The 24011-nt window shown below is 40.8% G+C and overlaps 1 protein-coding gene across 3 annotated transcripts in view; it reads left to right on the top strand.

Annotated features, from left to right (window-relative positions):
• Positions 1-5887: 5887 nt before the first annotated feature.
• Positions 5888-24011, top strand: part of ITGB6 (integrin subunit beta 6) — a 43304-nt gene continuing 25180 nt past the window's right edge. The window contains exons 1-4 of one of the 3 annotated variants that reach the window (XM_057367630.1): positions 5888-6036; positions 6696-6925; positions 20929-21005; positions 21734-21813. In XM_057367630.1, coding sequence (XP_057223613.1) covers positions 20945-21005; positions 21734-21813 — 141 coding nt within the window. In that variant the 5' untranslated portion in view covers positions 5888-6036; positions 6696-6925; positions 20929-20944. Of the gene's footprint in view, positions 6037-6695; positions 6926-20616; positions 21006-21733; positions 21814-24011 lie in introns of those variants that run through there. The other 2 variants (XM_057367631.1, XM_057367629.1) reach the window with 2 other exon arrangements.

The raw sequence follows: 24011 nt of genomic DNA, 5'->3' as shown, positions 1-24011 counted from the left end.
TTGATCTAACTAGCAGATGCTCTGCTAGCGTCTCTCACTTTTTTGCCTCTCTCTTGCCTAAAGGACTGAAACCAGCCTGTCACTGTGATTGTACTYGCAGGAGCTGCAACTGTTTGCACAAGATCTGAATCTAGCCTAATACCTACTTTAATAAGTGCTTCCAMCAGCTACTTGGGAAGGCTCTGGTGGTAAAACTCCATTTGAAATATCATAGCTCTAAAGAAGAGGATTTTCCAGAAATGGCTACTCCTTTTTTTAGAGGCTATTTTGCACTCTAGTGGATTATTTTAGATAGCAACAAATTGTTTCTGCATATCTTTGGTCATCAATGACTTGCAAGAATAATATTGTGGGAGGAGGAGGCTAGAAAGACACCCTGATGTGGTTTAAACCTTGAATTCTCTTTTGTTCCCTTCCCCTGTTACTTGACAGGAGATTTGGAAGAAGAACTAATAGACATATTAAAGACCTGGCATAAAATATTGGACCAGCTTTTCAGGTGTCACGGAGGGGCAGTGGGTCCAGAGGTGTCTCTCCAGTCCAGACTTTAGAAGATCTCAACTGGCTTTAGCTTTTCAARCAAGCCTGAAGGCTACTGACTGCCAGTCATCCTGACAAGGTGATGACTAATGGGGACAGTTAACTCCCTCCCCTAACTTGCTGTCTGTCATGGCGATTGGAAAGGAAATAAAAACACTTTTCCCTAAGGAAACAGGTTGGCAAATGGGTTTGGGTCTGTTAAAGCTTTAGTGTTAATGTTAATAAAATTTCATATTAACAAAATATCAAAAACTTGTTCCAATGAAGAGCAGGTTCAAGCCCATATTTTCTGCTCTGTTAGTTCCATTTTAATTCACATGTTGAAAAATTCACTCTATAGTCAACCTGTAATTCCACATGAGTAAACTGCAGAATTGCTATTGGCTACTAACGGAGAAAGACACAGTTTAGTGTTGTCAGCTTAGTAAAGTAACAGCTTTTCAAAGTGCAATTTGTTAAGCTGTGTAAATAAGTTTAAAAGTAGCTTCAGTAATTTAACTTGTTTCCATCTTTTTTCAGAATGTTGTTTTTAGTTTATAGACTGAATTGAGAGACATCTATCTGGTTGTTACTCATTAGCACCAAAATCCAGCTTCTGATCATTGAAGCTGATGCTTGCAGAGATGCCCTGTACCTCTGATAGATTGATTTTTGTACCCATAGAATCATAAAACTTTGTTTCCAGACCTGCATACATGCCCAGAGCACGGAGGTCAGTTTGTGATGCATCTTCACTGCTGAATTTTAAGCCTCAAAGTGCATTTATTTGGCAAGTCAAAATTTTTCCTTAACTTACACCTTTTAGGAAACGAGTTTTGGTATGGATGGCAGCACAGATCTCAGCAGAACTTTGTGAAAGGAAAAGAGGAAGGGAAAGGAGTCACCACTACTGAACCAGCCTGCTCTTTATGGTGACCAAGAAGMAGCCAGACTATAACCCAAGAGCCACTGTGAAAGGCTACATGACTAATCTGTATTTTCATTGTGTGACTGGGAGCAGGAAGGAGGATGTAGCACAACAGTCAATTTATTGGAAGAACAATGCAGTCATTCATCAGAACATTATTCTGAAATCATTTAAATGACAGTAGAGCAGCCTACTCTTGACTTAAGAAAACACAAGTCATTCACATTCCATATCTAATAATGAAATTGTTCCACTGACTTACTGGTTGGCATAAATTACATGTAGCTAATATGTTCCTGTTGCGGACCCTGAGGACTCTTTGTTTATGCTAAATGTGAATATATTTTAGCACATGAATTACTATCCTCCTGCTTGCTTCTTGGGCGCCTCCAGAATAAGTAATACGTTGGCATAACTTTGCCATTTGTCAGCCAGCAGTCTGGTAGCACATTTGCTCGTCAATCTAATTTTAACCTTTTCTCATACGAGCACTTGGTATTTCATGTAAATCKAGCAGACAGTCTGTCATTCAATAGGAAACTCTTCATAGTCTCCTAAACCGGGTGCTCCATTGTATGCGCTCATTATTAAGTAGCAGAGGTAAAGTAAAACTAATGTATTACTTCTGGTTTCTTAATACCAGAATGMCAGGAATGTCTTTATTACCACAATAGAGACAAATGATATGTCTGGAAGAGGTTCTGGACAATAGGCCTGGTAATGCATTCAGCACTTTCTGAATTGAAAGGTCTGTCCTGAATGGTAAGTTGTGCAATGAATCATTACAGGCTTCAGAGCACACATTCTAGAGCTGTTCCTATTATCACTCTAATTTGCAGTTAATAATATTAAAAATTACATTCAGCTGATGAATTAAACAAGTATTTTTAAACAATTTCCCTGTGTTTTCAACACATTTCTTGATAAAAGATGATACTGGCTGYAAAAGACAATATAATTCATCATGAAATACAGATAAGTTTGTTAATGCTCATTTATTTTCATAATTTGTGTAAATAACATGRAAGGTTTAACTGAATATCCTTAACCATGTAAGGTTTTTCAGAAATTGATTTAGCTATGAAAATAGTACATTTGAAGTTTAGCTGTTTCATCAAGGCTACTGTACTATTCATKATTTTAATATCTTTGATTTTTTTAAAACACTAATGTTCATTTATGCAGCCATAATAATTATCAACAACAACAARGCTCTGTCTGGCTTATTGAGATATTTTACTGTATTAAGAATGTTTTCTAAAAAAAAAGGAAATTGTAGCATTGTAATGAAATTATCTGTGGCATTGTTAATAATTCAGTCCTCTACAACACCTGTAACCACTTATTGCATGATGCAATAGTTACTTATTTTATTAATGATGAAAATCATATTCTGAGCTAAATTTGCCTTACTACATTACATTTCACTCCACTGAGGCTTTTGACTGAGAGAATAAAACTCATGTATTTACTACTTAGTTCTGCTCTGAACATGATTTCTGACCCTGTGTTTGGTCCCTGGTGGTGTCTGCATTTCTCTCYAGTGCAGTGCTCAGTAGCCCCCTGAGCAGAGAGCAGCAGCAAAGCTCCTCTCCTGTCACCTCCCACAGTCCCTCCTCAGTCCGTGCACTCTCCTGGTGCTCATTACTTACATATTTCATCATACTCTGAGTCCATCTCCATTGTCCTGCCTCCTTTCCAGCAACCTCTGTGCMAAATCTACCACTGTGGCTGTGGAATTGATTCACCTGTGTTGAGTTTCTGGGTATCAGTTGTATCTTATGGTATTTGTGCAATTTCTTCCACAAAGTTCTGTTTCTGATTGAGGCAGCCCTGTAACAGAAGTAAAAACATTTTAACTGCTTCCATCACTACCTCCAGCATCTTTTATATCTACAAATCATGTAAAGGCAATATTTGTCCTTCAGGATGCAAAGTGATATGACTTAACTTCGCACTAGTTTGACCAAAAGTTTTAACCACAGATCAAGTAGACATCGTCAAGAACACAGGCCTGAGGTTTTTTGCCACCTTAGATAAATATATCTCAGAAGAATCTGTCTCTTAAAATATTAAGGTACTYCTACGACTTAATTTTTTGTAATGGGGTATAAAAGAGTTTATTCYTCCTGCTCTGATAAAGTTCTCACATGGGGATTTGTTTGGTTTTTATATCTCCATGTTTTATGCCAGGCAGCTGGCATAAAACCATTTTTTGCTCTCAGGGATRTATCCAGGCAAATTTAATACAGTGTCTTAAGCAATGACAACATTTGAATTCATTGGGCCTGTCAAAAATGATCTTACATGTAATTTTATTCATTGCGTGTCTGGTCCTCTGGTTTACCGCCACTGTTCTTGCAGCTGTGAGTTTTACCTAGTTCAGGGAAGTGTGTATTACCAATAAACATTTGCTGTGAAGGAAAGAAATTAATTTCTGGAGATTAAGGGGGTCTGCATTTTACTACAGGAAAAATATTTCCTGGTCTTACTTGCTGTTTGTGCATTAAGGCACACATAGTTGTGTTGAACAAACATCCTCTTTCCCTTCAAATTTTGCACTCTTGATTCTTAGGGATTACTGAAGAAACAATCAGTCAAGAGGATCTGAAATTACAGAATTGTATGTGGGAAGAATCCAGCCTCAGATCTTTATTTAAGAAGGAAAACAATCTTTTAATTCTGTGCCTGTATGAAGAAAAAAAGATATGGTAGTAACTTGCTACCACTGCAGACAACCTGGGTAATGTTTTTCCCTGGAGAACATATCTAAGTACAAATTCAGCTCTAGTTATAAGCAATATATTCCTTCAGGTATCAAGGCAAAAATCCAGCCACATCTTTCAGAAGGTGTGTGGTAGGCAAGCACAACACGGGAGAGTTTGGTCTCTCTCTTTTCATATGATTTTTAAATTTTGATAGAGAAGTTTTATTGCCATTTACTATTAGCAAGTCATTCTGTGGCTATTTAAATTCGTTTTTTAAAGGCATGTAATAGAATTCCCCAGTGTGTCACAGACTGGTGCCACATTAATGTGAAAAGCAGGAAAATTATCCTTGTGATCAGTGTCACGTACATATCCATAAATGCACATCAGCACCAGTACGTGGGCTGGGCTGCTGGGTTTGTGAGAGGGCAGGGGAGATCTCTGCTGCTGTCAGGATAGCTCAGCTCCCCCTCACCATCTCCAGCCCCCCTCATGGCCCTCAGTCCCCCCTCATGGCCCCCAGCCTTCCCTCACGGCCCTCATCTCCCCCTCATGGACCTCAGCCTTCCCTCATGGCTCCCAGCCCCCCTCATGGCCCCCAGCCCCCCTCATGGCCCCCAGTGCCCCTCATGGCCCTCAGTCCCCCCTCATGGCCCCCAGTGCCCCTCATGGCCCCCAGGGCCCCTCATGGCCCTCAGTCCCCCCTCATGGCCCCCAGGGCCCCTCATGGCCCTCAGTCCCCCCTCATGGCCCTCAGTCCCCCCTCGCTGCTTCGGGCACATCACCCAGCTGTTGCTCCGTGACCCCATGCCCCACACTCAGCCTGCCATGGCAATTTATGTCTCACTGGATCTAATGGGGAGCCAAAAATGGAGAGGGCAGGGAAGTGCTGCCCATCCCACAGGGCTCCTGGCTGGAGGAGCGTGTTGGTCTTTCTCACTTCGTCCATGTCCTCCAGGCATTTCTGGCCTCCTAATCTACTGCCAATTTACAACTTTAGATTCTAATTGGCTTCCAGGGACTTGCCAGTGAAAAGTCACAATGTGGGTTTATAGGGGGTCACAAGTTGCTCAGTGAGYTTTTCCATTCAGTTCCAAAGAGACCCCTCCCTTACAGTATAACCTACATCTCCTACTCTGACCTTACTRCTTTTCCTATTAATTCCACTCTAGGTCCATGCTCAGTTCCCTGAAGCTCTTTTGATTGTCGTTTGTTCCCCTTCTCCCTCCCYTCTAAATCACCCTCACAGCTCGGATGCTCTTGCAGGAAATTGCCTTCCACCACTGTCCCTCCACACCCCACACCGGCTGGGCTGAACACGGAGCCATCTCTGGCCCAAGGCAACTTTCTGTCACAAAGCAGATGCAGTCATGAGTGACACTGACATTAAGAAAGTGACCTCCGTCAGTCCCCACAATTTCCTTCCATGATCTTTTTTTCTCCAGACACGGTCCTCCCTGAGTGCCACACTGCAGCTCAGCAGGTGCCATCTGAGGGTGGCTCAGGGCAGGGACAGGCTGAGCAGAGCTGGACAGGGGCACAGCTTCTTGTGGGTGCACTGCAGGGTGCCCCAGGTACTGCAGCTTCCAGCCCCACCCCAAATAATGTCATGTCCCTGCCTATTCTCAGTCAGTCAGGTGCATTCCTAAGCCCACACTAGATCCTCATCTCATCTCTGCCTGTTTTTTATGTGTTTTCTCTTTTCTTACAGTGCTCCCCCAGCTCCTCAGCTCCTGCCCAGGGAGATGATGTATACACTGGGATGCCTCTGCTCTTTATGCCTGGCTTCCCACCAYTTCTCCTTGGAAGAGAGTGTTACAGCTGTTTGCTGCTCTGATTTGCAACCCAGCTGGCACTGATATTCCTTGCGCATTCCCTAAGGTAATTYTGCCTCCCTGCCATTTCTGCTTTTGTCTGGAACTTGTCTAGGATTCCTCTGTTCTCTATCCCAAACTAATTGTATTTATCTGCTCAAACCAAAGAACTTGGCCTTATGTCTATTAAGATGAACATGYGATGCAGTTTGTGAGGAGGAAGCTCCTTTGGGAAGTGTGAAAGCAGGTGCCTGTGAGGTGGCAGAACTGYGTTGCAGCAAGAGGGGAGATTAGGATTATAACAAATAGAAAACTTCAACATTGCTCTTTAAAACAATGGATTAATTATTCCAGTGACAATGTGTGTCCCTGTGCTAAGAAGGCCTTTATTTTTTCCCTCTGGAATGGAGAAAAATAGTGCTCAAATCACTACTGACGTACAACACATGAATTCCAGTTTTGATTTTATGAACAGCCTCTATCATCCTGCCTTGCCTGGACTGCCTCATTCTCATTGTACTGTGGGGTTAGACACACTGTCACCATTCCTATAAATAGCCTGCTTGGTTATGAAGGACCAGTAGTGTTTCCTCTGGGAAGAACGCTACTTTTATTAATGGCATTTAAGGCTAGTTTTTGTCTAACTTTCTATAGSAGATAGGATTTGGAGAGTAGAAAATCTTCTAAAGAAAGCCAATAATCAAAGTATTAATGTTTGAAACACAGACACTTGCTGAGCCTAGAGAATCCGCAGAGAAAATCAAGTGAGAAGGAATAGGATGGTGGTGTAAYTTTACAACAGAGGCTTGGCTTCAGGGCCGGGAAGAAGCAAGGAAGCTGCCATGTGGAAAAAGAGAAGCTCTCTGTGATCCAGCAGAAAGCTGGGCTGCGGYACAAGGATGTCTGCGGTGCCGAGGACTCGGCAAGAAATGTGCAAGTGCACTGGGGAGCCACAGGTAAGGCAACACATTTTTCTGTAAATTTTTGGAGCAAAGGAAGAAGTACCTGTGTGTAGAMAGCCTTGTGTTTCAGGTCTTTCGCTGTTAGTAAGAGCTTTTGAGTGTGGAGGGCACGGGCAGGCAAACAACCAACACTCTCTGAGTTGGTTCGAAAGGACGGGTGTTTCTAATCTCGTGGAGGGAGTGAGGATCCCTGTTTTGGGGGTACAGGTAATTTGGACTGTGTGACCCTGTTCTGTGAGTAAAAGCCGTGGAAATGCCACAGAGAACACTCGTTCTGCTGGCCTTCAGTGATGGAAGTTCAATTGCACAGGTGTGAGAGGTCCAACACAGCAAGGATGCAATGGCAGGTAACAAGGCTTGGTGGCTGTCTTCTCCTGACTATTAAAAGTTAAAAATGCCAAGGTGTTTCGGGGGTTTTCTTACAATTAGCAACCGATCGGGAATTCAGATGCCATCCCCCACGTGCGGGGCAGATTCCAAGGGCCCGTTGAATCGACAGCAGCAGCCTTTGTGCAGAACAAGTCGMATACAAGGGGATAGCCCCGCCGAAAGAAAAGAAACAGCGTTGCATTCAGGGATGTGAGTAACTTCTCCTGAGCAGCGAGGGAAGCAGCACGCTTGCCAGTTATCTCTCTGTTCGTTTTCCTCAGTTGTGGCTGGGGCCATCTGATGAGTGTTTCCCTTTCGCTCCCAGCTCGGTGCAGTCTGTCTGCTGTCAGCAGTTAATGAAGGCGCTCGCAAGACGCCATCCCCTGGGGAAACGCGGGGCTATGAATAGACCTGCGAGTGGCGTCTCTGGCTGCAGCCTCTCTCCRTGCCACCATCTCTGATGATCGTGCCACTTCCGAACAATGGGCTTTCACTCTGGAGCTGCTGCTACTCCCGATGCCAAAAAGGGGTCCTTTTCCTTCTGGCAGGGCTGTGGAGCTCAGTGAGTGCTTCTGTGCTGTCCCCGGTGACAGGCTCGGGTTCTGGGACAGCACACACTTACCAAAAATGTGTAGAAAGGGAATGAGTAATCTTATTGCAGCAAGTGCTTTTAATAACAGCCTCAGTGAACGTCATTGTCAGATGCTTCATCARTGCACGTCCTACAATAAAGAGGAAAAAAAAGAAAGCACTTTTTCTGAGAACAAAGTATTTCCACGCCACTGAAATAGAAAGGCATACTGTTAATCTGATGAAAACATCATCTCTTTGCCCAGCTGAATTTGCATGATTAGGTATGATTAAGCTTGTGTTTATAAGGAGTTGTGTGTTGGTCTAGACAGAGGTGAGCTACAAAAGAAGCAAGATCAGCAAAAATAAAGAGAGATAAAGAATGATGAATCATGATGACATATTGCTCGAAGTATGTAAGAACATGTAAAYACTTACCATGCTGTGTGGGGCCTACAATCATTATTAGTGCAAGTATAGTCAAAGACTATTCAGCACAGTTTAGTGACCATGTTCGAGATCAAACCCAAAACAATTTTACAGTTGAACACTTTTGTAAGAAAATTTAGCTAACAATGCAATAGATAGTGAACAAGAGAAAAACTGATWAAGGAGGCATTCACTTCGAACATTTCCCATTCCCTCTTCAGGATATGTCAGGGAAAACCTATTTTAAAAAGGTTTTGTTTCCTACACAAAGTTTATTTTTTTGTATCAAACCTAATGGTCTTAAAAGGCTCCCCTCAAATCAAGCTGTAAAAATTTTAATTCTCAGAAAGCTATAATGAGGTTTTCAACAAAATACAAATGTAGACCTTTCTGCATTGAGATCCAAATATCTGAACCATTCCTACATGAGCAGAGTTACAACTGTTGTTGCATATGAACCTTTGCTCAGGTGTCTCATCCTCCTGCTTATATAAAACAAAAAAACCCCAGCCCCTTGTTACTCATACCTTTCATCTTTATTCTGGTTGGCTGAGTTAGTTTAAGTGATTCATGGCCTGTGTTAAAATTTAACACAGCCTTTAATRTGTTGGGCCTGACACAATAGTGCCTGATAATATTGATACCTCTCATCCACCAAGCAATCTGCCTCAGCTTGCTAAAGCACKCCTCGAAGGGAGGATGATACAGGAGTCCTGATCTACTTCTCTGTCAAAGCTTTAATTAAACATTCATGCTATCAGTTAAGAGGGAAGGAGCTTGGGGAAATACATGAGATGCCAGTTCTGTCTTTAACAGTATTTCTTTTTGAACATTTAGGAAGATAGGAATATGCCTGTTAAATCAAATGTCTGTGACCTGGTCAGAATCTTAATGGTATTTAAAGCTCTCTGGTATCATCTATAGAAGAAAACACAAATGCATCCGATTTTCTGTTCTCAGGACTTTTCTCCAGTAGCACCCTTAACAGAGGGGTGAGTTCAGCAGAGCAGAGTTGCAGTAGCGGTGCTCTGGCAGTGGATCTCATCCTTTTCCTGGGGTACAGAGCTGCAAACCCAKGGACAGAGTTCTCCTTAGGGTTTGTTTCCTGTTGTTGGCACCCAAACAGCTTGAAGGCTGGTAAAACTCAGCCTTCTGCCGGCCAGTTTTGTGGGAGGTAGATCCTGGTCCAAATGAGGTTTCATTTAGCACTAGCTGCCCCTGAAATGAGGCTCTGCCAGACTACTTGGGAACGGCACTTGTATGAAAAAGCCTTCTGGCTGTGTCTGCAGAGGTGTCTTTTTAGGGACATAGATTGTTTTTTTCTCCCTTAGCAGAACTGTCTGGGYGTAGAAAATGCAAATGCTGCCATTTCTCCCCAGGGCAGAAAACCTGMTAGGAATGATGAACCTTCACATCCCTAGAAGATACTTTTTGCCTCCTTGAGAACCATGCTAGCAGCAATTAATCTCATCCAACAGCAGTGGATATTCAAACCACAGCCAATACCTCAAATGGTTGTTTAAAATCAGCTTCAGCAAGCTTTGCTCCCTCTCTGACCCTCTCCTGGCTTCCACATCTCTTGTGCTTGGCTGTCCTCCACCCAGGCTTTCAGGCTCAGATTTGGAAATYCCCCGCTCCTGACAGTGGACTGTTATTTTTCTGGCAATATTTACCTGCCATCCTTGTGGAATAGAGTCAAGGCCTCTGCGGTGCTTGTGCTGTTATTCAGAGTATTAATAGGCCTTGTAAACAGATAGAGATTGTCAGATTTCTGCCACCAGAGCTGCACTGAGGAATTCCCTCAGCCAGGAAAGCTGCCCAGGTTGGAGATTTTGATGCTTTGTCTGACCCTGAGCCTGGACTGGTTCTGGTTTTAAGGGAGGAGCAATTACTTTTGAGGAACAATCTTCCTCAASCTTCACTATAACACCAGAAATAGCACAATACCAGGTTCATGAAGAAAATGATACCCTATAAAAATCATGAATTTGCAAGAATGTGAGCAAAAGACCTATCTTAAAAGATTTGTTGATATGCAAGTTCAGAAGCATGAGCTATATCAAACTGTCATTGCTCAACCCACAAGCACAGCAAATAAACATAAGACGGGATTTTGAAGCAGCAGGGAAAGAAGAAAAATACTAATTTAAAAGTGGTACGGACAGATCAGATGATAACACATGAGAACATAAACATCAGGTCAGKATGAAGGAAAATAGGCTTTATTACTCTTGAGCAAACTGGTGATGAAGGCGACTGAGTAAACATCAATGTTTTTGTCAGTAATGTGATGCACAGGCATCATGAATAACTTTGTGTCAGCACAGTCTGAATAAATAACTGCAATAGTTTTGTTTACTTCTCTGTATGCTTAAAACAATGAATATTGGCCAACTTTCACAAAATTAGACAGAAAATTATGACATCATGAGAATGTGACAAATATGCACCTACCACAAGTGCTGGCACTATTAGTTAGATAACCTAAATTCAAATTGTTAGCATGATTTTTGATTATTACATCATGTTCCCGTCCTGTCTAATCCTCAGGTTAACATGATACAGGCAGAAGAAGCTGTTTCTGTTTTTCCCACATGCCAGAAAGTTGACACACTGCAGAGGTAGGGAGGAACTTGCCTGGCTTCGTAGTACAGAAGGAAAGGTGTGCTTTGTAGCATCTGATATGCCCAAGTTAGGAACCAGTTTGCTCTTGACTGTGTCTGTGGGATTTCCAGAGTGAAGCACCCAAGCACCCTGCCTCCAGGCTGCTCCCTGGAGGTTTGATTATTGCCATATCCATGACTTGGCACAGTCCTAGGAGCAACAATAGCACCAATATTTGACCTGTTTGAATTTTCTCTTGTTTTTTTTTTTTCCTGTTGCTCTCATTGCTGAGCACATTTTTTTCTGATTAAAGAGGATATTCAGGTGCCTCTTCCAGATTAAAGTTTACTCATAATCTCTCTACCCTTATGTATATTTCTCATGCACTTAAAAGACTTCGTGGTGTTACTCTGGCAGTTTGACACTGAAATGTCTCTATTGATTAAGGTGGGGCAGGGCTTTGCTTTAAGAAAGCCTCATCCACCAGATCAGTATATTACCGTAGATCAAAAGGAAAATAGTGTTGGAAAGACTCACATCATAGCTGACTGAATAAATAACTGACAGGTATGAGTCAGTGTCTGCATTTCTTCCCTAACACAACACTACATGGTAGATTGGCTTTGAATAGGTTTTTCCCATCATTTCAAGTAATGATTAACTCCCAATGACTAGAATTTCTCCAGGACAACTGATGAGACATTTCATGTAGCTACTCAAGTTCAAAAGTATATTCAAACTTTCACTTTAGCTCTATATGAAAAAAATATGCTTATTTTAACTGAAACTATTTTAAAACTGCCCCAAAAATAYGGGTTCAGCAGTACTATTAGAGTACTATTAAAACTATTAATTTTAAGCTAAAATGATTGTATTCTAGGCAAATRCACTGACAGTATGTGAATGCAGTTCATTATTTATTCCATTTATAAAACAGAAGCCATTTTAGCACCGTGGGCAGTGCAATCATTTCTAGGATGAAACACAACTGTACCAGCTCACATTGTAGGATAAAAGACTGAAGAAATGAACACTGGAAAGAACAAAAAACAGAGGAAATCTGTGTGAGTCAGCTTGTCCTGAAGGAAAAGCTCCCAGTGCAGGGTTTCATTCCTGAAGAGGGTGTGTTAAAGCATGCAAGATAATAAAGAACAGCAGATGTCTTAAGAATTGGTGTTATGAGGAGTGTTGTAAGGAATGTAGCTTTTGAGAAGAAAGGATTTTTCACACAACCTAGATGAACTCTGTTGGAACAAACATGGCATTGATTTTCTGGAACCAAGATTGCTGTAAATGGTATCAATATAGTATAGTGGTTAGATCTTGTAGCATGCTACAAAATAATAGATGATAACAACAAATATATATATATATATATTTACATCAGTATAATCAGCGAGAGAATTGTAATCTAAGAAATAAGAGAGGATGTTGGGGGACACTTATAACTAATTTTGATGCCTGCTTCTCAAAAGCAGAACATGGTGAATATGTGAGGGAGAAAAAAATACCAGAGGAGAGAAAAATTGACAGGAAAATTCAGCACTGTCACGGGTGGGAATGTGGTGTGTATGGCCTGGGTGTCAGAATAAAAGGAATGTGATACTTTAAAAAAAAAATTGCGCATTGTCGTAGAAGATGAGCTGAGATATTTGTGTACAAAAGCTACAAACACAGGCTAGAGCTGCAGCATCCAAGATGACCCCAGATCTTCCAAGACCAGTGAGGGATGGTGGATGGGCAATCTACAACTGAAATGCACTGAAACTAAAGTGTAATACTGAAACTAAAGTGTAGTCTTTTCAGAAAACCAGAAACAAAATCAGTGGTGAAGAGACATCACTCGGTGCAGTGAAGCTGCCTGCAGGGGCAGAGAGAGGTGGCAGGGGCAGAACAGAATTTGTCAGACYAAAGATCTTCTGCAGGACCTCTGAGGAGCACCACACTGCAGACAGGGCCAACTCAGGAGACTGCAGGCATGAAAGAGACACTCCCAAGCATTAACTCACTGCAGGAGATTTTAACTCATCAAAAATAGAGTATAAAGCAAATGTTCCTGATAATGGTAGAGCCAGTTATTCCAGGGTGTAATAGCTGGCAGATTTCATCAGCAAGCAGTCACTGGACTACCATGATGCTATTCTAGGTGGTCTTTGTTAGGTAGTGATGACATAGAGCAGCTGGTTGTAGAAAATAACCTAGCTAAAGTTATCCCAACTTGAAGAAATTGAAAATAAATGAAAGAATGAATAAGAATAGGCCTGTTAGTTTCTCAAAATTTTTTCTTGTGAAGTATCGTACCTTAAAAAATTAGTGATGTTAATTATATGAAGGCTCCAAACCTTTGAATTTCCTTTTGAATTTGAATTTCCTTAATTTAAATAAGAATTTTAAAATCTGTAATTTGTACTGTAAGGAGAGAATGCACTAGCAACTTACAGATCCTTAAAAAATAAAGTATTAGGAGTTAGCAAAGACAGTAAAGTCCTCACCATACCAGATCATCAGTGAAAATGGTATTTTGGGAACCTGGAAGCAGAGGGTGCAAGTCAGATCTGTCAAGTTTACAGACAGACCATCTGTAAGTGTTTGGAAGACTGAAAATTACTTCTACCACAAAAATAAAAGGGAGTCTGGTATGTGGCAAGTACTCTCTCTGATAGAGATTAAAGACTGTGTAAATATTGCCCAAACCAAACTCTCTTTGTTCTTYTCTCTAAAGATGATGGTACAGATCATGGAGAAAAACCGAAGAATCTGTAGAAATAAAATAACATTTAAAAACTTGAAAATTTGTAAACAAAGTGTACTAGGCCCATAGTGAAATGGTGTTTGTTATCCATCCTAAAATGCTCAAAGAAGAAAAATTAAATTTCAGGTACAGGATAAAGTTGTCCTTTAAAGATCTGTCAAAACAAAGGAGAAAGAAAGAGGAAAAGTGACCTCACATCTACAGCTTCRTAAATTAACCTTAGTAATATGGAAATTTTGTATACATTTTCAATAMATAATAAACAATAATGTGAAGATAAGATAGAGGAAATAGACAATAAATGTTTAATGCAATGTGTTAGGGCTGGGGAAATGTTTGTATGATGCCACCTGCTCTAGACAGGGAATAACTGGGCACCTGTAAGGTTGAGTAGAGGTTTTCAAGCATTCRTCTGGTCCTTCAAACACTTTCATTGCTGCTAAAGTGGTGTGGTCAGATGAGAARAAGATCTGTTTCATTTTGGAGGAACAGAGAGAGGGAGATGTGAGATAGAATTTAATAGTCACACCCAAACTAAGGTAGAAATGATTTCTATTGTAAATTGTGGCAATTTCGTTGAGTAAGAGGAAGATCATAATGTCTTGGTCAGTCCAAGAAGGATCCTGAGAGAGCTGAGGTGGAGCCATGGGGAAGGCAAAACCGATCCTCRTTAGATACCACGTAGGAAACTTAAAGAAGGGACCTCTCAGTACAAACACCTCTGTAGGAGGCTGCTCCAGAACTCSTCTGGGCTGCGGAGAACAGACTGTCAGCCAAAATTAGGGCATTGAAAGAGATGCAGAAAAGCACTACTGGACAAAACAAAGAATGAGGGACATACAATTGCTCTCTATAAATACATCAAGGGGAGGGGGAAGAAGGGCAGGGCAAATACTAGGGAGGAAAGAAGCTATTTAAGTTGCCAGACAATGTTGTCATTAAAAGAAATGGATATATATTGGAAGTTAGTCCATCCAGGCTGGAGCTGAGGCAGTTTCCAGCCATGAGAAGAGTGAAGTGTCTGAAACAGCCCTCTAGTAACGGTGACAGGGACAAACCTCWGTAGGTGTGGGTATCACAGTAAAATGGAAGTTACTGGCTTGCAAACTGGATAATAGGAATAGACGTAGCTCTTGCATGAGGGTGAGTAGAGCCACTTTCTCTTTGTCTCTCTGCCAGAGTCAAGCATCTGACAGAAAGACTTCTGGTGGATTTCCATAAGTTTATCAAGAGAGCTGTGTAGGGTGAAAGGACACATCTGCAGTATCTGTAAGACCCTTTSCAGTGTTGTGCCCTCTGTTTTGTATTATTGTGGCAATAGTATTTTTTGACATTTCTGTTAATTTATTAGTTCAGATAGAAAGTATGACTGTGTTGGTCTGTGTTGCATCAACATGCTACAAAATGCTAGGAATTGACCTTTYTTAAAGATTATTTTAAAATTTTGATAAATCTGTGTGCTAAGTGTCAAACTAATGCACAACAATGCGGCTGTAAACAGATGAGATAAGAAGCATGAGGTASCAGTGGATCTAATATTATTGACAGTATTTATATYATTAATTATTTTGAACTSTTGGAAASCATTGTTAGAGAAAATYTTTTCTGCCTTATCCTTTTGCTATYACTCAGCAAAATACTTGGAAYTKATTTCGTTGATTTTATTTTTATTCAGAGGTGTCTCTATTTGCATATTCCTAGTTTTGCATGRGTTTATTAGRTAYATAATATTGAAAGTGATCAKTACTTTCAGCATTGTAGAAGCACTAATTATTCTGTTCAATATCATTTTTGCAATGTTCTTGTTTATGTGTGAGCAGACACTGTTGGTTTAAATTTCCTTCCTGCTTTCAGAAGAAACACACAAGAATAAGGCAAGATTTATAAAATACAGTAATAATGTACTGACAAAGATATTGCAAACAATTTCTGACAATGCAGAAACATGTAACTGAGCTTATAACAGAGACAATGGAAGTAATGCTCTCTTTCATGTGAGAGATGGAATTTGAAAAAAAGGATACAAACAAAATTACAATTCTAATATAGCATAAGTGAATAAATTGTTTAAGAGGTRTGAATACCTCCAAAGGTTCTTATATAAAAGTCACAAAGCAAAATATTGCTAAAAGGTAATWGGACTGTTAGTATCACCTCTTCCCATGTAAATTTGAGACCATTCATTTTTCYACTCCAGAGGAGCAGAGTAGCCATAAGATGGCAGCACTCTGCACAAAAGGCTCCTGAAGCCCCAAATCCTCTCCTTTCTCAAAAAGAGACGGCAGCCACTGGCGAGAACGAGTGGCTGAGCACTGAGTGTCTGTAAATCAAACTGACGGAGTGCAGAATAGCTCCTGGGAAGCCTCAGAAATGTTTCTGCTTTCATACAGTAYCTGAGCCCATTTTCCTCGGTATTTAGCAGCTATTTGGGTGCTAAACTAAGCATTCTCATTGTTTTGGTTATTCTAGAATAACTTTATTCAAACCCTGTTTTAGTGAAGTACTACTGTAYCACTGTAGGTGTAAGTAGAGTAAGGTCAGCTATGAAATTATTTTCTGTGTGTAAAAGCGGAGCAGAATCACTTTTGACAACTGATTTCACCTCAGCTCCATAGCTTGGAATTCACATATGGGTGGTCAGGCTGACGACACTTTTCACACACCCTAACAGGCTTTTCYCAGCTGCAGGGCTGTGACAAAGGGYTGCCTTTCTCTTGGTGCTGCTGCAACAACACCTGGTTTGGGACTCGCATCGGCCCTTCTGTGATGGGGATGCAGGCCTGGTTTGAATTTAGTGTTAATCTGAACAGAGCTAGTCCTGAAAACTCTTCAGCAAAAGTGCAGGGGTCTGAGGAGGTGTGGAGGCAGCTTTTGGTGTGGTTCCCATCCCCAGCATGATCAACAAACAGCACTGAGAAGTGTTTTTCTGGTGTCCCTGCCTCACATTTTTACAGTGCAGGGAAAGCAAGGGACATCTGTAACCATGAACAGCAAACAGAAACCAAGGTCAGGTTTGATGGGCTCTGTGGAAGTCCCTGGCACAATTTTAGTGTCATAGGCTAGTTGGCAGCCCCATTCCAATGCCAGGTGATTTTCCTGCGAGTCCACCTGAGCCCTTCTGAAGTTCAGAGGTTTGATTGTTTCTCTTTGAGTGTGAGAGTGTATTAAAATCTGAAAGGCAAACAAGTCTTTTACTTCGCTCTCCAATTCCAAGAAAACTGAGAACAAAGGTTTGCTCACACCCTCGGCTGGAACCAGCCTGGTCAGAGCTGTGGGCAAGGTGAATACAAGTTAAAAACACCCTGAATTTCCTGCCTGATGCTCACAGTACAGTCAGTGAGCAATTCCTCCTCCTTCCTGCTCTTCCCTGCTGTTTGCTCAGAGGGAAGCTGTTGATTTCAYTCCCTGCTCTCATCCAACAGCAGCACACTGCTCCAGAAACAAGAGGAGACCAGAGCCTGAATCACAGCCTGAGTCACCAATCTCCAACACCAACAAGGTGTTGCTCAGAGATGGAGGGGAAAATTCCTTTATTCTGTGTGATTCTCCATCTCTGTAATCCTCCAGAAGAAGCTACAGACACCCCTCCTCTTCTTGCCAAGCTGCTCTCCATTGTGTGTGGCCGTGCTTGCAAACAGCACCTGGAGAGGATGGCAGGAAAGGTCACGTCTCGGTGGGCTCTGTGCAGTGTTTTGGTTCCAGGCCCTAATGGGATACATTATTAGTGCACCCCTGAAAGGCTGAAACAAAGCAGCTCCATCACTGCATGTTCAGATCTTTGCTTACAGCAGGCTCCAGTTCWCTCACACAGGATCCAAGGGCTTACAGTGGTTTCTTTGGATGGATGTAATTTTCTGTTGGAGCAACACCCATATCCCACCATGGTGATTAAAAAAAAAAAAAAAAAAAAAAAAAAAAAAAAAAAAAAAAAAAAAAAAAAAAAAAAAAAAGAAGTAAAAGTTGCTGATTTGTTACATTCACCTTCACTATGAATTTCCCCATAAATACAACATTTTGTTAGGAATTGTTTCTTCTTGAAATTTTTTGCCAGCTGTCCCAAAGCATTGCCAGATCTGTACTGCAGCAGAGGCAGAGACTGGACAGTTCTTTCAGTGTCACTGCAGTATTTGTGTGTGGTTTCTGTCTCTGTTGGACTGGCTTGTTTGCAGAACTCTCACACCACTCTGTGGATACTCAAATCATGTCTGGCTCCTTAGAGATGAATCAAAGTTTCAAGCTTTCCAAAAGCTTGGAAACTTTTTTCAGCCTTCCTTTCTTAGCCAACTGACAGACATSTTCTGAAACGTCTGCCATTGCCATTCTTTGTGTCTATCAGGCTGCTGGGCCATATATTTCTGTGCAGATATTCCAAAGAAAATGCTTTCCATTTCTGCTAGCTTAAGGGTATGGAAGCACTTGACWATAGAGTGAGGGAACATTTGTCTCTTTTGGGAGCACCTCATTGAATCAATGCCTTTAATTYGGGTGGGTGAAGCAAGATTATTAAAAACCTCATGAGGAAGGGGAACCCTGCTATCAAATCAAGCAATGTCACKACTCCCAAGGATTTTACACATCCTTCCTACATCAGCATGAATACTCCAGATTGAGCTTCTACTCTTCTGGTGATAATTAAAGCAAATAAATCACTGATCTAGTAGAGGAACTTCCTGATCAACTTATCTTTAGTTATCACAGGTGACGTTTCAAAACAAGAATCATCTGTCAGCTTCCTGCCTAGGTTTTCTTGCCTTGCCCAACGTTTACTCTTGGTGCAYGCTGTCTCTCTTTCAGGACCTCTCTCGGGTTCCTGCTCTTCTTTGTTTTCCTTCGTGTTTTTGCTGCTGTTTATTCTGCYACCTTCTTCTCCTTCTCTGTTCCCTCCAGACAATCCAGAGTGGTCTATTCCTGATAATTTGCAAAAACTTAGCTATTTAATTCAGGGAAGACTTACTAAAATAGTGTTTGGCAGCCATCCCACTCAGAGGCAGGCACTTAGCCTACAGCCTTGATACTCTTGCCAAGACCTATATGAAATATTACCTCACAAGCAAACGGGGAACTGATAATATCAAAYAGAATTTGTAAGTTTTGTATAGGCTGTATTATTAATTCTCTCTACACTTAAAAGTTTGAATCTAAGAATAAGCATTTGCTAATTGCCAGCTGTTCAGCTGGCTGGTCCTTTATTAGAGGCACTGATGGTGGCTGGTACACTGTGGTGGTGGAAGGACTGCCACCAAGCCCTCTGAGCACATGTTTTGAAGGGTTGTTATGTTACCAGGGGCCCGTGATAGCTACAAGGTGACCTTCTACACTGAAAGGGAAAGCACTGGGTTTTGGAGCTCTGCAAGTTGTTAGATACAGCAACAATATTAAAAGACACATACACAAATACCAGCCAAAACCAGGGAAATAAGATGTTTGAATGGCCTTTTACGGGAGGATTTTCTTCTCAAGAGCAAACTTTTTCAGTAGATTCCACTTCTTTTTGACCTTATGTGGTTACAGACAGTGTCCTCACAGAGATTTGTCTTCACAAACTGAGGGAACATAATCTAATCAATGCTTTTTTCATGCCACAGGAAATTGTTGTAGCTGAACAAGTGCCTTACAAAGGGCACTCTGAGCCATAAAGAGCAGTTGAAGGAGACTTAGGAATGTTGTTGTAAATGTTAAGATATGGTTCCGTAACAGCCTGAAATGGGCCAAATTAGGCCCTACGTATCCTAACATTTCCTGCACTCTGGATTGGGCAGCCACATGGTCCAAGGGACCCACCCAGTTGCAAAACAGCCCTCCTCCTTCCCCACAGAAGGTGACTGGGTTTTAGTTGGATCYGTTTGAAACGCAGCTTGTTTGGACACGAAYGCTGAGTAGTGAGAGCRAAGGGGTGGGAAYGAGAGGGCAGAGCAAAGGTAGCCCTGATGTAATCGAGKTTGAGTTGCTATTGAAACTGCCCAYAGACTGTGTAAATACTAGTAAGACTGGATGTGCCTGGGAATACTTCCAGGCACTAGAATGAGATTGTCTATGCTATTGAACTGTTAACATGCTCCCTGGCATGGATTTGACCTCTTCCAATTAACACCCATTGCAAACAATTTCTGGGCACAATTTGGTTGCTAGAATGGTCCCAATAGGMATTTTGCAATCATAAACTCAGGTTTTCCTGTGCCAGTTGGCCTCAATGCCCAGGAATGTTTCAGGCATGTTGAGTTTAACTAATACAGACCCATCCCTCCTTTTACTATWGCAAATCCTTGTGAAAAGACAGGACTTGTCCTCAACAAATGATTTTCAAAACAGACAATAGCAGAGCACAAAAGATAGGAAGAGATGAAATCTAGAAATAAGGAACTTTATTTCCTTTTAATAAGGCAGTAAGAAATAWGTATTTTGCATTCATTTCAGGTAGGGAAAGTAGAGGAGAGAAAGCAATAACTTTTTACGCAGTCRTATCTGTGCTGAAGAATATTCAGACACTTATTAGAGAGAGTTAAGGCTGACATGATTCTTTTTTTCAAGTYACTTTCTACACTGGGAATGAAATTATTCTACCTTCTATATATTAAAAAAGTCCATAATGGCAGCATTTCCCTTTCAGTCTGGAATATTAATGAAATTAGTGTACTTGGTACCTTGACATACTGGAGCCAAGTCCTCAATTTTAATCTGTGATTATTTTTTTGGTTTTGCTTTTTGGATTTTTTGGTTGGTTTTTGGGGGTTTTTTTGGTGGTTTTTTGTTTTTTGTTTTTTTTCCACAGCTGCCTTTATGAGTTTCCTTCCACATCAGGAAATCTGAAAAAGTGGGATTTTTACTTCTCTCCAGGTATATTCACTTGGCAATCTTAATGATCCATCTCCCAACGCACTCCCTCGGGGAACAATTAAAGGTGTTATTTTGGAGGAGTCTTTAAAAGGTTGTTACACACAGTCTCCTGGCTGGGTTGCTCTAGGACCCGGAGTGGCTGGGGCTGACAGAAATCTTCACCTGAATGAGTTTTTYCCGTATGCCTTATAAGGAGTCCAGGAAAACAAGGAAGTGATAACCATGTTCACGTTACTGTGTGCACAGCTTGTTCTCTTTACCTGCCCAGGTAGCCCTTGTTTTCACTTTTGTTCATGGTCCGTCCCGCTGGGGTTGAAGTTTCCTCRCAATCCGGTGTACGTGACACCTGAAATCATACCCTCCAGGAATGGATGGTTTTTACGACATTCTACTTTTACGCAGACGATAATTAACAAGCTAATATTTTTTTGTCATGCAGCCAGCACTGAAAACGAATGGGGATTGAATTGCTTTGCCTCTGTTTCCTATTTCTGCAAAGAAATAACTATGTGSAAGGTAAGGCTCAGGGGCAGGGAGATCCATTTGAAAACTATTTTGTATTGTTGCTTGCTTGAAGTTGACAAGAAATAGCTTTCTGTCTTCTGTATTTMATCTTTCCTTTTAATTTAAAGACTTTTTTTTTGACAGATTGCTGTAGGGCTGCATTGCCAATTCATCTACAGTTTGGTGGTCTTTACATAGCACAACAGATTTGAAAGAGACAGACATGCGAGCAATTTCATTTATAYTAATCACAGTTTGATCTGCTAAGAAACTTTCATATTATACCTGTGACTGAGTCTTTCTCTGGTAGTTACACCATGGATAAAARTCGTATCAAGTACCTACAGAGTTGAGTGAAGTAATTTTAAGCATACACAGTGAGCATAAATCTGTTATTTTAATATTCCTGGTTATGTCGGGAATGACTTACCTACACCATACCAGAAACATATCAGGTGCACTGGAGGAAACAATTTAACTTGTTCTGAGTGAATACCACCCATAAAGCATGCAAAAGCAGGTATGTTAATTGACAGCAATTCTGAGGTTTTAATCTTTATTAGAGAGTTAATCTTTTACCAATAGAACTACTGTTAAGAAGGAATTTTATCAGTAATCCTAATTATGGCTAAATGTGTGCATTTTTCACCTCCCACATTCTATAAATTACAAATTTCTTCATAAATTGAATGATTAAGCACATTTTTAACAGCCTTTTATCTTCTTGTATTTAAATTCAGGGACCTGTCCTCAGGAAAGCACAGTGACTTGTGAAGATTGTTTGCTTTCCGGACCACACTGCGCCTGGTGTTTGCAAGAGGTAGAGTGATAAAAAAAATTTCAAAGTAAGATGTGAAGTCTTTGTAGTCTGTCTGAGTGATGAAGTATTGACTTAATTGGGTCAGCCCATGGTTTTGTAGTGCATGCATCCTTAGTGAAGCCTTCCTGGGGATCAGAAGTGGTATTTAATCTACTCTACATGGTGTGATATTCATAATGTGATTGTTTGGGTGTTTGTTTGCTTGCTTGTTWGTTAGTTAGTTAGTTTGTTTGTTTGAAAAAAACCACAACATCAACCTTCCCAATCTAAGGCAGAAATAGAAATATTATTAGAGGGTCTCAGATCATCAGCCTGAGGGCTGGCTCACCCCCAGCACTGATGACGAAGCCCCAGACAAAAAGTCAGAGGCCAGACTGTATCTTACAGATTACGTGCCAAGCCTGAAGTGTAAACAGAAGGTTTGAGGTGTAAATAGTGTGTGAGTTTGCAGATKTAAAACTTGCACATAGAAATTATTAATCAGTGGTTGATTTTAAGTATGACAATAATGTTTGCTTTATAATTCGTATGATATAGATATGTTTTGGCTAAAATATTGGACTTAAGAATACATCCAAATTTGTTTCCTATACATTTGTTTCAGATTTTCTGTGCAACCCTAGGCAAGTGAATTCACATCTCTGCTATTAAAACTTTGTCCTGTAAATGGTGATAAATAATATCTCCCCACTTCATAGTAAATATTCTAGCTCTTAGCTCATTAGCCTTAGAAAGATAGTGGGAAATCACAACAAAAACTTGACAGAAATATGAGACAAATAAAATATGTCCTTTTCATTTTAGTTTCTGGATCGCACCTTTGTTGATTGAAGTTTTTATTGTTTTTGTGTATAGCTAAATAACACTTAGCATGGGACTAACATACTGCTTTATGAAATAGCTCATAAAGACAAAACTGAGTTTTTTAAAGAAGAAATATTTTGCCATTTGCAAAATATGTTACCGTGGAGGTGAAAAAACCTTCACATTACTGTATTTGCAGTAGTTTTTATATTTGTACTATAAAACAAGATTTTATTAAGATTGGATCACATAATTCTGACTACAGCCATGTATTTTCAGGAAGAAAAAAAAGCCCAACATAATTTATTGATTAAAAAAAAAAAACAACCAAACATAAAACGAAAACCAAAACAAGCAAAACTCTGAAACTATTGAAAACTTCAGAGTAGTAAACATGATTTTTCTTCTCTGTTCATAATCTCATTCACTTCTTTGCTAGAGAACAGCACATCAAGAGTGCAAAAGACATAGGAGATTTAGTGTCAGAGCAAACAAAAGCMCCTGCAAAGAAACCACTGTTTTCAGTAGGATAAGAACACGCTTTGCAATTGTATTTGAAATACAAAGTTGTTCCTTCACACATTTTGAAAAGTTACCGACTGTGTAACCAAAGGAGACGACATGGATCTCCCTGTGAAAGGTTTAGAATGGTACATGYATTTTATGTGCACTGTGCTCAAGAAGCTGTGGGTGAGAGTTTTACCTGAGTGAAGGCATCAAGTTCAGTCTGGAGAATAAAAAAACACTGTTCCCGGCAGGTCCCTCAACATTGTTTCCACCAAAATATATAAGATCCATGACAATTTTCAGGCATRAAGGGTGATGTTTTGGTGGAAAGAAGAGTCATAGTTCTGGTTTCAAGAGGTTTAAATTTGTTTTGTGTTGCATGGGAGGCTTTTCAGTGACTGAATTCAGAGGRTATTTGTGGCTTAATGTCAGATCCAAGGGTTGCTGCCCAAACATAGCAGAGAGCAGCAGCCCCATGGTGTGGAACTGAATGTTTCAGGGCTGCTTCTGCCAGGCTTTGACCAGGTTTTGGTCAAAATGTCTCACAGGCCAGAGCAGTTTCCAGGAAATAGCTGACTGATTTTAAGGATCTTTAGACATARCTCTGGGAAATGGTAATAAGGCACGGAAACCTCTTTGTAAAACTAACCATTAACTTCACCCCTACRCAGGGTTAGTACGTGCCCTGTAGCAGTGCTGTGGGAAGGAATGCATATCAGTGCTTTGAATTGAGAAATAAAAAGAAACTGAGGTATCCAACTGATTTCAACAGGCCTGAAATTTCCTCTGGACAGGAGAAGGTCCAGGAGGATGCTGGGCCAAATGCAGCTGTGAGAATGCCGAGAGTGACCCTGGTGCTGGGGAAGTGGGGACAGGCTGTGGTCATT

The sequence above is a fragment of the Malurus melanocephalus genome, unplaced genomic scaffold, assembly GCF_030028575.1.
Source record: "Malurus melanocephalus ecotype Western Australia unplaced genomic scaffold, MMel_1.1 scaffold_81, whole genome shotgun sequence".
NCBI lineage: Eukaryota > Metazoa > Chordata > Aves > Passeriformes > Maluridae > Malurus > Malurus melanocephalus.
The sequence above is the reverse complement of the archived record's forward strand: the minus strand, read 5'-3'. Positions and strand labels throughout refer to the sequence as shown.